Raw genomic sequence first — 12755 nt, forward strand, 5'->3', positions numbered from 1 at the left:
AAAGCTTATTAGGATAGGTAAATTCCATATTTTTATACCTAATACGTACCTGCAGTAGAATATGAAGCCATTTCACCCTTGCTGATAATTAGATTAAAGGATTATCACAGAAACCCTTTAAATTTGCCCTGAAAGTATAAACCAGGTTTGCACTTGGCAGTGAATTTAGTTATTTGCTAAATGAAGTACGTTTAAAACAAGTTCAGCAATTGTTTATTTATAATACGTATTTGTATACGTAACATTTTAAATACTCAAAAGAAAGGTATCTAATGGTAATCGGGATGGATATAATGTTCATAAAGTATTTACCAATAATCCTTCTAATTTTGTTTGGTTTCAATTAATACATGTAAGTATTGTACTGTTTACTGTTTTCTTCAACAGACTAACAGCTTATTTAATCTATGTTTAAAACACAGTTTTACTAACATTACATTATCTCAGATTTAAAGCTATCGAGTAATTATATTATATTATTTATCCTGACATCTAGCTGAATTCAACGTGTACTACAGTTATATTATCAGCGAACACAGATGTGACACTTTTTGTTTGTTGATATAGTTATACCAACATGACAATATAAATATAGGCACCCTGTTGGGGTCAATTTTATAACTAAGATTCTTTAATAGAGAAAAAGGTTTTAGTTCAAAAACTGACTTTTAAATGTAGTAGAAACCCCTAACATTTTAACCAATATCAATTAATCTGTTTTATAATTACAATTAAAGTAATATTGCTAACTCCCAGCAACGTTTCACGTTTGGTTGAGGTCTTCTTCAGTCCAAGTAAATATTGTAGGTACATTTGTTTTTATACCCTGTCCGGTGTTATCGAATTTCTTAAATTGACATGAATAAAAGAAATACGAAACGAAGTCTAATTAAATTCTCTTAATAACTTATCCTGTTGATGTCACATAAACAATCAAAAAAATAATTGAATTACTTTTATGTAACCAGCGTCTGGCAATTTAAAGATTTAATTTTAGGAATAAAAATTTTCCAAAGATTTTACGTAATAACTTCGCTTTCCCTTTTCTTACTTACCTATTGTGTCCTTAGATACGGATGAATTTAAATACGTTTTATTGTTTGAAATTATATATTTCTTAGATATTTATTAACTTGGCGAACGTTATCATTAATTGTAAGTATCTGCCCAAATGAGATAGAATATACCACCACCGGAATCGAAGCAAATTTTTAAATCTGCAGGTCACAAACTTAGTTATCCTAAATGGTTTAACAATTACCATTACTGATTACTTTAATATTGATAGATGAGTTGTTTGGCGCTTGGTGAAAAATGTTCGGATTATAAAAAAACTCACCAAATTTAAGAAAACACTTGGTATTGTACAGGCACGTATCTAGGGAAATTAAACGAATACCCTAAACAAGAAGTGGTAACACTCTAATAGAAACAAGTGCTAGTGAAGGATCTACTTAAAAATAAGAAAGTTACTATAATAAGTAGTAAAATTTATTTTTAGAAATATGTAGAGGATAGCGACAGTAAGGAATGGTAATTTTATAAGAAATATAGTTTACGTAAGGGTAACTATACCTTTTTGGACGATAGGAAACAAAGGAGAGACATTTCGACCAAATTGTGAATAAAAAAAAATGGTTAATTTTAATTATAACACACTGATGTGTGTTAACAATTTTATACACAATATCTACACACATTTTATGAAGAATAAATTTAGGTACAGTTTATATACAAAAAAAACAAAAGTCCTACGTACGCCCCTGGTATTGTAGTTTCACAAAAGAATTCAAAGAGTTTAATGGTTTAATCGTCAAAACTATTGTCAAAATTTTTAATAAATTCTTTTGTAAAATTAGATGTGTTAGTGTTTTCTTAAATTTAAAGTTTTTATAGATTACTTTGTTTCAGTGTGAAGCATTAAAAATCTCAATTGTAAATCTATTTTGTTTTTGTTTTTCATTTCATTCTATATAACGAACGATAACGTTCGATCGTTTCAATTTGATTATAGAGACTTTATTTTGTTGTTCGTAAATAATGGGGGACAAATTGTATGAAAATAAGGTGTAACCTTTCATATATTTAGATTAGCAGCCACTATTGACTAGTTTATAATTTTGGTGAATTTCTGCAATTGTGAAACAAATGAAGCACGTCGAAATTAATCAATTAATAATTATAACAAATCACGATCGCAAACAAGAGCTTTAATAACGACATCAGACTGGTCCATTTCAAAGTGGAAGCTGGCCTGGAAATCAATAGTAGCTAAAAATATACAGCTCGCACGTCTTGCATCCCGAATGTATGCAACTTCCCCAGTGGCATTTCTCTCTACAAACTGCGCTTTCAGCCCTCCGGAAAATTCACTTACCTACAGGCCGTCAAACGAGAGAACTCTGGAATTGATGAACAACGAATTTAATTTTCAACGTAAAGCTCAACCAGAATGTAAAAAGCGTTGGAAATATAAAACAAAGTATATCGAGAGTCTAATTGCTTTTAACAAAAAAAAAAAGGTCCCACAAAACGTGTGGTGTTACACAGGAGTGTAAAAAAATACAGTTGATAAGGTTAGAAATGAGGTTAGGAGAACAAAGGTTTTTTCTTGTTTTCTTGAAAGAAACGAAATCTTCATAAACTTTAATTCTTTTCTTGGGACGAAATATTTTTAGTAGTTTGTAACACCAAATATATAAAGAAAAGAACATTACCACTGTTTGGAAAAATGGAATTTACAAGAATGTCCTCGAAGTAAGTCTTTTTTGTTCTATATGAGGAAGTCAGATAAGTTAGGACGGAAGGAGTAGTAGGGATATAAAGCAGAGGATAGAAAAGAAGTCGCTTCTATGCTCGCGAATGATTACTGTAGAAATACTAAAAATATTGTTAAAACTGTAAAGATGTTTGGATCGCGGTGCTGTACGGGTGCGAAACATGGACGGTGGGCGCGGCGAAAAAGAAAAGGTTAGAAGCGTTCGAAATGTGGTGTTGCAACCGAATGATGAGGATACCGTAGACAGAGATGATTAGAAACGAAGAGGTATTAGAAAGAATAGGAGAACACAGGGCTCTATGGAAGTCAATAAGAAATAGGCGAGATAGGTTGGTAGGACACCTTCTCAGGCATGAAGGTCTAGTCAGAGACATATTGAAGGCAGAGACGGGAGTTAGAGGGGTAGAGATAGATCTAGATTAAATTACTGTTCGCAAATAGTTAAGGATGTGGGTTGTTCTAGTTTCAGGAAAATGGGAAGTTTNAGAAATAGGCGAGATAGGTTGGTAGGACACCTTCTCAGGCATGAAGGTCTAGTCAGAGACATATTGAAGGCAGAGACGGGAGTTAGAGGGGTAGAGGTAGATCTAGATTAAATTACTGTTCGCAAATAGTTAAGGATGTGGGTTGTTCTAGTTTCAGGAAAATGGGAAGATTACCTCAGGATAGGAAGGAGTAGAGGTGCGTGTCCAACCAGTCTTAGGACTGACGACCTTATGATGATGATATGTAGATAACACATGGTTGAAATGTAGAGAACCAAACTAATTTTTTTTTTCGATATTTTTTGCTTCTTTCAAATAGCTTGTACTATTTTTTTCGCTAAAAGGAGAATTTAGAGTATAGGCGGAAATAGCAGGAGATAAAAGAGATAAAAATAGTCCTAGACTACCAGAAACTAGATTACTGTTCGCTAATATGTAATACATAATGGACCTAAGTTGTTCGATTTTTCGAGTAGCTACCCACATTAATTAACAATGAAAAGAGGAACTTCTTATAATTTGAACCATTAGTGGTGTAACTTTCGTGAAACATCCATAATTATGTTATTTATGTACTTAGATATATTTAGATAAAATAAATAGGTAGGACACAATGGAAAAAGTTTCGCTCAAAGGATTGATTAGTGAATTACTAGATGATGTTTAATAGATTTTATCTACTATCTATGGGGTTACAGATGAGTAAATAAACACAACCCTGCTTCACCAGTTTTTACTTCCACAATTCGGCAGTATTGTTTATAGTGTAAGTTACTCTTGAGTGTTATTGTTGTTGATCAAAAATAATGCATATTGTTAAGTTATTGAAACTAACAATGTAACGTCTTGCTACTTATAATTTTTGGTGCAGGCGCCAGGAAAGTGTCTTTTTTAAATTTTCTCATAACATTTTAAAACTTTATCGTTATTCAATCTTTGTAGAATATTCTGTACAATAGAATAACACTGCCATATAGATCCAGATATGGAAAGAGTTTCATAAACTCCATATGCTTTTCTGGTACTCGATATATTGTAAAGCAGGAAGCGAATTTAATTTCTAGTTTAAAATGTAAATAATTTAAGCAATTTGCACGATAATTTAATTATAGTTATCAAATACGTAAAGTCATTAATAACCATATTCGTCTAGCTTGTAATATAGTTGTGGAACTTAGAAAAAATGTCCTGGAATTCTACACCCGCTTCATCCCCTTAACACACTTCTACTCGCTATCGAATCTGAACGATATCTTATTATTTATATGACTTCTAATTAATTTAGTAACCGAGTATTAACCTTACAATTTTAAGCACATAATTTACAGTAAATTGCACAAACTTATTTATTAAATATTAGGTAAATACAGTGACATTTAGTATTTCGCCAAACGATGGATTCTTCAGTCACTGTATCTAGAATAATATTGAACTAATATTACTACATGTATATGTATGTATGTATATTCTATCAAAATCGAATTCAAAGTTTCAAACTAGGAAAAAAGACATCTACGCAATAACTTTTTGAAGTGGAACTTCTTTACGCACGGTAGGGTAAGTTCGTTTCATGCGAGTTGCTATGTAACGAAATCATGCAACGCATTTCCCCCGCTGTCTGACCCTATGTGTGCTTAGATCTTTAAAACTACCCAACGGATTTTGATGCGGTTTTTTTTAATAGATAGAGAAATTCAAGAAGAAGGTTTACATCTATAATACATGCATAATGTAATGGAGAAACACTGATAATTTTAGAGGTTTGTAATGTGATGTCGTAAATAAACACATTTTTTTGCGCTTACATTGCAAACGCTGGCTGAATCCTACGATATAGATCAAAATAATATACTACAGTATTGTACACCTTAAAAAGGTCTACAAAAAAGTCTGCGATGGTATATGTCTATTTCTTAGGGATAACCCACAATTACCATTTTTTATCCTTTACTTTTTACGAGAAATAATGGCTTATTTACGAAGCTATTTTAAGCAATACAGCATTAATCCTTATCCAATTAAGTACTTTTAAATACACTGTGCATTTAATATAGATCAATATGGCCCTTTACAGCATGTAATTTAAATGAATATTTTCGAAGATATTACAGACTTAAAATGCAGGGACATAGCGGTTGCGGCGGTACCGGCCGGTTTGTATTATCTAATGACAAAAAAGCTCTGATTGTTGTACCTAAAGACATTCTATAGTATATTTACTATCAGCATTGTACCCGTGCGAAGCATAGGGTACAAATAATACCATTAAACCAATTCCTTAAACCTCTATCCCGGTATGTTTGAAGAAGTTTCACTTCAGCAGCGTGTTGTATAATTACACGTTATATTTTTTCGTTTTAAAGTTGATATACTGTAGAATAGTGAACACAAAACCAACCCTTGAATGACCAAGAAAAATTGCTCAAATACAATTCGCAGTTGCGTCATATTAAAAAAACAAAATACCATCGCTGAATGCAAACGAGTTATTCTGGTCGGCGAGTACATTGCATAATAATAATATTTTTTGAAAAGGGGTCAAATATAAAAAGGCGAAAGGGGGCAGTCTTTTTAACGGACAAACACAGCAGGATAAAAGGATTTTACTGTTTGTCGTATTGGGTAGGTACAACTCCCCACAGGGACTTAAACTACGTATTCTAAAGGTACCATTGAACAAATACATGTACGAATGTATGGGCATTATCCTGTTCCGTTATTATTAGCAGTTCTTTTATTTTCCGCCCCATCCTGCAGCTCTTGCTGCCTGGTCCACGTATCCATGGATGCTGCCGCCGACAGAAAATCAATATCGTCATCTCCCGTATCCCTTCTCCACCCCAATCGGGATTAATACTGGCTTGCGAGGCTGAATCTTCACATAAAGCTAGTGACCGCCACTGAAGCTATGTACCGCTGATCATGAAGCTAAGTTCCAGGTGCGATTTTTCTGGAATGAGTCGGATTTATCGTCACCTCTGCTGAGTAACATCAGTGAGAGTGGAGGGATGATCGACTTATACGAAAAACCGACGATTTAGACGCTTATTTCCGTTTGTTACACAGCGAAAATGTAAATTCTCATGAAGAATCTCAAGGGTTTAGTTTATGGCTTATTGTGGTACTCAAGCATCGTTGCAGGTAAATTTATTTTTATTCCCTATTTTTTAAAGTAAATTATTTTTCAAATGCTTTAGGTATAACACGTTGTAATAGAAATAGTTTTCACTTTATNGCCGAGGAATTACTTTCCAGGAACAATTTGGACGCTGTTTATGACATAACTTTAGTTTATCCCGATGCCATACCTCAAACTGAAAAGGTTCTTCTATGTGGAAAAATTCCGAAACAAGTCAAATTCCATTTCACCAGGTAACATAACTTTATTTGATACATAACAAAATATGTTGCACCGTTAAAATTAATTGAGATTTTGCGGTTACTTTTTTAAATTAATCGATTGGCAGCTTTGCGAACAAAACTGCAAGATTGCCGCCATCATTGGCAGCTTTGCGAACAAAACTTCAAGATTGCCGCCATGTTTGCGATTTATAACATTTGTGATTGTTGTTGTTGTTTTAAGCTTTTAACTAAAACCATTTCAACGAAAATCAGGATACGACCAATGACCAATTTATTGTTTAAAAACACTTTACTAGGAACAAAATCATTTTATTAAAAAGTAACTATTCCGAGACAAGTTGAAGAAATATTTTTCAGAAAAATTCAACTAATTTTACTTCATTTAATAAGAATAATTAATGCAAAATTACTGTAATTGAATTATACGTTATTTAATTAAAAGTATGTTTGATTAATACGTTATCAGTTTTACGTTCGAAAAAGAACATCACAAATTTAAAGTCGTTTATGTAATTTACTTAACCTTTAAATTTGTTTAAAAGCGTGCTTGTTACAAAGAACACGACTGTTAGATTGATGGAATATACAAATCTTTACTAGAAGACTTCAGTAAAGCAAAAAGCCGAAGAACATTACTTTTGTAAAAAATTAAATAACGCAAGTTACAAAATAAAACCATTTTTCGAATCTATATGCTCTTCAACATTCTCCCACAGTGTCAAAGCATGTTTGGTAGGATAGATCTATTGGCCCACGTCTATATTAATCCACGCTACGCCACCTAAAGCTCATTAACGACTACTTTCTTTTAAATTAAAGACACTTAGGTATTTTGATTTCACATAATATTTCACAATATGGTGGCTTTCGTCCACCATATTGTAACGTCATTTGTACCGTGTCACAGGTAGATGCCTCACCTGACAAAATCGGTCTATTTAGCCATTACCTTCTTAAAATTGTTTTATTTGAATGAAATAATACTTTTAACAAACCAACTTGCCTAATAAATTTCTTTCGGAACTCTGTAAAAGATCCACTTAAAATTATTTATTAACTATAAAATAATTTATGTTCCCATGTTTTATTTTCTATGTCATGGTCAAAACTATTACGTATGTAATGTTTAAATAATAACAAATGACGCCTTTGTAAGAAGCTAGCTTGTAAATGTTCCTCAAAGATATTATTCACATTTATTCACGGTTTTATACTTTGGGTGACTACATTGGAACAATATGGTTTAAACTTAATCAAATTATACAATTATTTTAAAGTAAAATGTGTAGTAAAGTTAAGACAAATGCTTATTAGTTGATATTAAGAAACTAACAGCATATTGTCAGATCTAGATATTTGATATTTACTTGCCAAACACAATGCAGTTTATATTAGAGATGGGCTTGGATGCGGTAGATTTGGCACTTTTTTTAGGGTCCGCCCGGAAAGCGGGTAATGGCGCCGGGTACCAGGCAGTGTTGGGTAATTCTACCAGTAAAACAAAAAAAAACACCAGCAATAATAAAATTTAATCTATAACGAAACAACCTACCTAAGTGAAAATTTGTAATTAAGATTGAATTGGGACTTTTAAGGTTTATAAACATTATAATCTCGTTTCAACCGTTTAAATTCAACCGTCTTGTTGAAAATCCGTCAACCAAGAATTAAAATTTCATTGGTTTAATGTCTAAACGACTTTTTGAACGAGATATATTGTTGTTTAGACCATTGGTGAGAGTGGTATTTAGTGGAAGGTCAGCCAAAACGAAACCATGAACCATTAACCGTAGTGGTTTTGCTCGATACTCTCGGCATAGTTAATGCNCATGTTTTATTTTCTATGTCATGGTCAAAACTATTACGTATGTAATGTTTAAATAATAACAAATGACGCCTTTGTAAGAAGCTAGCTTGTAAATGTTCCTCAAAGATATTATTCACATTTATTCACGGTTTTATACTTTGGGTGACTACATTGGAACAATATGGTTTAAACTTAATCGTATTATACCATTATTTTAAAGTAAAATGTGTACTAAAGTTGAGACAAATGCTTATTAGTTGATATTAAGAAACTAACAGCATATTGTCAGATCTAGATATTTGATATTTACTTGCCAAACACAATGCAGTTTATATTAGAGATGGGCTTGGATGCGGTAGATTTGGCACTTTTTTTAGGGTCCGCCCGGAAAGCGGGTAATGGCGCCGGGTACCAGGCAGTGTTGGGTAATTCTACCAGTAAAACAAAAAAAAACACCAGCAATAATAAAATTTAATCTATAACGAAACAACCTACCTAAGTGAAAATTTGTAATTAAGATTGAATTGGGACTTTTAAGGTTTATAAACATTATAATCTCGTTTCAACCGTTTAAATTCAACCGTCTTGTTGAAAATCCGTCAACCAAGAATTAAAATTTCATTGGTTTAATGTCTAAACGACTTTTTGAACGAGATATATTGTTGTTTAGACCATTGGTGAGAGTGGTATTTAGTGGAAGGTCAGCCAAAACGAAACCATGAACCATTAACCGTAGTGGTTTTGCTCGATACTCTCGGCATAGTTAATGCGACAAAGTCACTATCCGATACATCTCTAGGCAGTATTTATCAAAAATATGAGATGGAAGTCGCAATTTCAATCTTAGTTGATAGAATATTTCCTAGGAGTCAAAAAAATATCAACGTTGTGTTGTCATGTCATGAAAACTAAGGCGATATCATAAACCAGGTGTTCACAATATATAAATGAGATCAAAATAAACAAGTCGGAAAAGTAATCTTGACAAGACAGATTTAGCCAGACGAGATCAAAGTCTTAGGTCAAGATTAAAAATTAATCAATGTAATGTCAAGATCACGAACAGGAGGATAGTACAAGAACAATACGAGATTCAAATTACTATTAGTTTTCGATAACAAGACGATATTTTGAATTTGATATTGCGGTAGTCGTAGTCGGCTGCAATACAAAACTCTATGCAAAATTACTTTAATTGAATTATACGTTATTTAATTAAAAGTATGTTTGATTAATACGTTAATCTCGGTAGGCGAGTCGCCTGACTGATTTTTTTATTTGCGTGATTATCAAGGCTTTGGTGGAATTATGGTGCAATTGCGAAATTCAAATATTTGGCGATCCGGTGTTAGCTGGAGAATCTTCAATCCTCGTTATGAATCACCGCACCAGGACCGATTGGAATTTTCTCTGGCCAGCATTTTACCATTGTACCAAGGGATCGACGAGGTATAGGCACTCTCTAAAGTTCGTCCTCAAGGACATGATTCGCCACATACCGGGACCAGGTACACACTTTTGATATAACATACAAACAAAGAGAAAAACGATATCATTTAATGGCGTCCAATGAAGGAAAAGTAGGGAAAGACCGAATATAAAGATAGGAGATACAAAATTAGAAGAAGTGGCTGATTTAAGGTATCTAGGAGGTCATATAAGTTAGGACGGAAGGAGTAGTAGGGATATAAAGCAGAGGGTAGCGTAGGGTTGAGTCGCCTTCAATAAAAAGAAGTCGCTTCTATGCTCGCAAACGGTTAATTTAGAAATTCGAAAAATATTATTAAAGGTATATGTTTTTGGAGCGCGGCTGTTGTGGTGTTACAGGGGAATGATGAGGATACCGTCAATAGAGAAAGTTAGAAATGAAGAGGTATTAGAAAGAATAGGAGAACAGAGGACTCCGTGGAAGTCAATAATAAATAGGCTATAAAGGTGTCCTACCAACCTTCTCAGGCATGAAGGTCTAGTCAGAGACATGTTAGAAGCAGTTAAGGATGTGGGTTGTTCTAGTTTCAGGGAAATGAGAAGATTAGGTCAGGATAGGAAAGAGTGGATGTGCGTGTCCAACCAGTCTTAGGGCTAAAGACCTTATGATGATGATGAATGAATAACTTGATTCGTAGGCCATCCTGCAGATATATAACGAAACCGTTAGGTAAAATGGCAAACAATGCATCATCATCATCATTTGGTCGTCAGCCCTAAGACTGGTTGGACACCTCCACTTTTTCCTATCCTGAGCTAATCTTCTCATTTCCCCAACCCACATCCTTAACTATTTGTGAATAGTAATCTAATCTAGGACTACATCCACCCCTCTTAGCTCCTTTTTCTGCTTCCAGTATGTCTCTAACTAGCCCTTCGTGCCTGAGAATGTATCCTACCAACCTATATCACCAGTTTCTTATTTATTTCCATAGTTCTTCCATTGTTTCTAATATCTCCTCATTTCTAACCTTCTCCATCCTCGGTATCGTCATCATTTGCCTATAACACCACATTTCGAACGCTTTTAGCCTTTTTTCCGCCGCGCCCACTGTCCACGTTATATAACAATCTTTTTCAAATTTCAAAATTAACCGTTCGTAAGAATAGAAGTGATTTCTTTTTATAAAACACAACTCTACACTGTCCTCTGTATTATATCTCTACAGCTCCTTCCATCCTGAGTTATCTGACTTCCTAGATACCGAAAATCAGCCACTTCTTTTAATTGTTCTTTCCTTGCAAACCAGTATTTTTGTTTTACTATTAATTATTTTCATACAATACTGTTTTGTTAATATCGTCGCTTCCATTTTATTTAAGGCGATCTCAAACTCCTCCTTGCTATAAACATTAATTTCATCAAAAGCATATAAGGAACATCTAAAACAGTTTATTAACCTTAAATTTTTATCTGTCGTTACAATGAAATATAAAGATAATGGGGCCATTTAATGGCACCCAATAAACAACAACAATAATGTTTCATTAGCCACCCTGTAGATACATGAGCTTATTCTGTTAGGAGAAGTACCCAAAAATGTCACAAAGAAAACCTGTAGAATACATTTGAAATATCACAAATTCTAAATGTATCGTCTAATTTGGATTCCAGGTTGGGTAATGCAACTTTCCTGCTTCCTGTATGTTAAACGGTCTTGGATGTTTGACAAGAGCAAGTTGGAGAAAATTTTAACCTACTTCTGTGAAATGTCGTACAAATTTAGCCTACTTGTTTTCCCGGAAGGGACGGATTTGACTCCAGAAACAATTGAAGCAAGCACTAAATTTGCCGAAAAAAATAATTTACAGGTAATTATTTTACAAATAAATAACCATATTAAGGGATTAAGTGAATCCAACATGTACAAAAACTTATTGTAGTCATGTGACTTATTCAAAAATAAGATGAAAACATTCCCTTTTATTTTTTTCAGAAATACAGTTACGTTTTACATCCTAGGACAACCGGATTTGCTTTCATTGCCGAGGAATTACTTTCCAGGAACAATTTGGACGCTGTTTATGACATAACTTTAGTTTATCCCGATGCCATACCTCAAACTGAAAAGGTTCTTCTATGTGGAAAAATTCCGAAACAAGTCAAATTCCATTTCACCAGGTAACATAACTTTATTTGATACATAACAAAATATGTTGCACCGTTAAAATTAATTGAGATTTTGCGGTTACTTTTTTAAATTAATCGATTGGCAGCTTTGCGAACAAAACTGCAAGATTGCCGCCATCATTGGCAGCTTTGCGAACAAAACTTCAAGATTGCCGCCATGTTTGCGATTTATAACATTTGTGATTGTTGTTGTTGTTTTAAGCTTTTAACTAAAACCATTTCAACGAAAATCAGGATACGACCAATGACCAATTTATTGTTTAAAAACACTTTACTAGGAACAAAATCATTTTATTAAAAAGTAACTATTCCGAGACAAGTTGAAGAAATATTTTTCAGAAAAATTCAACTAATTTTACTTCATTTAATAAGAATAATTAAAATAAAAATGATATTTAGTTGTCCACCAACTTGACACTTATTAATCAACTACAATCAGTTAGAATTAGATTTTTGATGTTCCTCTATTCGTTGTTGGCCAAACCAGGCCGGCTCTCAATGAACGAATTAATGAACATGAAAACCGAAGTGTTTAATTTACGAAACTTCTTAATATTATATATTGGGTTGTTCGGAAAGTCATTTCGTTTTTTTTTTGTGGAAGTGAAAGACAGTTTTCGTATAATAAACAAATACTTTATTAAATTATATATTGACCGTTCTGGTCCAACACCTTTTGCCATCTTTCTGGTAGTAGCATAA

At 33.3% G+C, this 12755-nt stretch overlaps 1 protein-coding gene across 1 annotated transcript in view; it reads left to right on the plus strand.

Annotated features, from left to right (window-relative positions):
- Positions 1-8832: 8832 nt before the first annotated feature.
- LOC108743189 (lysocardiolipin acyltransferase 1-like) overlaps positions 8833-12755 on the plus strand; it is a 6089-nt gene continuing 2166 nt past the window's right edge. The window contains exons 1-4 of the mRNA XM_018478702.1: positions 8833-8859; positions 9687-9942; positions 11538-11734; positions 11860-12044. Of these exons, the coding sequence (XP_018334204.1) occupies positions 8833-8859; positions 9687-9942; positions 11538-11734; positions 11860-12044 (665 nt within the window). The remainder of the gene's footprint in view (positions 8860-9686; positions 9943-11537; positions 11735-11859; positions 12045-12755) is intronic.

Source organism: Agrilus planipennis, unplaced genomic scaffold, assembly GCF_000699045.2.
Source record: "Agrilus planipennis isolate EAB-ADULT unplaced genomic scaffold, Apla_2.0 scaffold6, whole genome shotgun sequence".
Classification (NCBI taxonomy): domain Eukaryota; kingdom Metazoa; phylum Arthropoda; class Insecta; order Coleoptera; family Buprestidae; genus Agrilus; species Agrilus planipennis.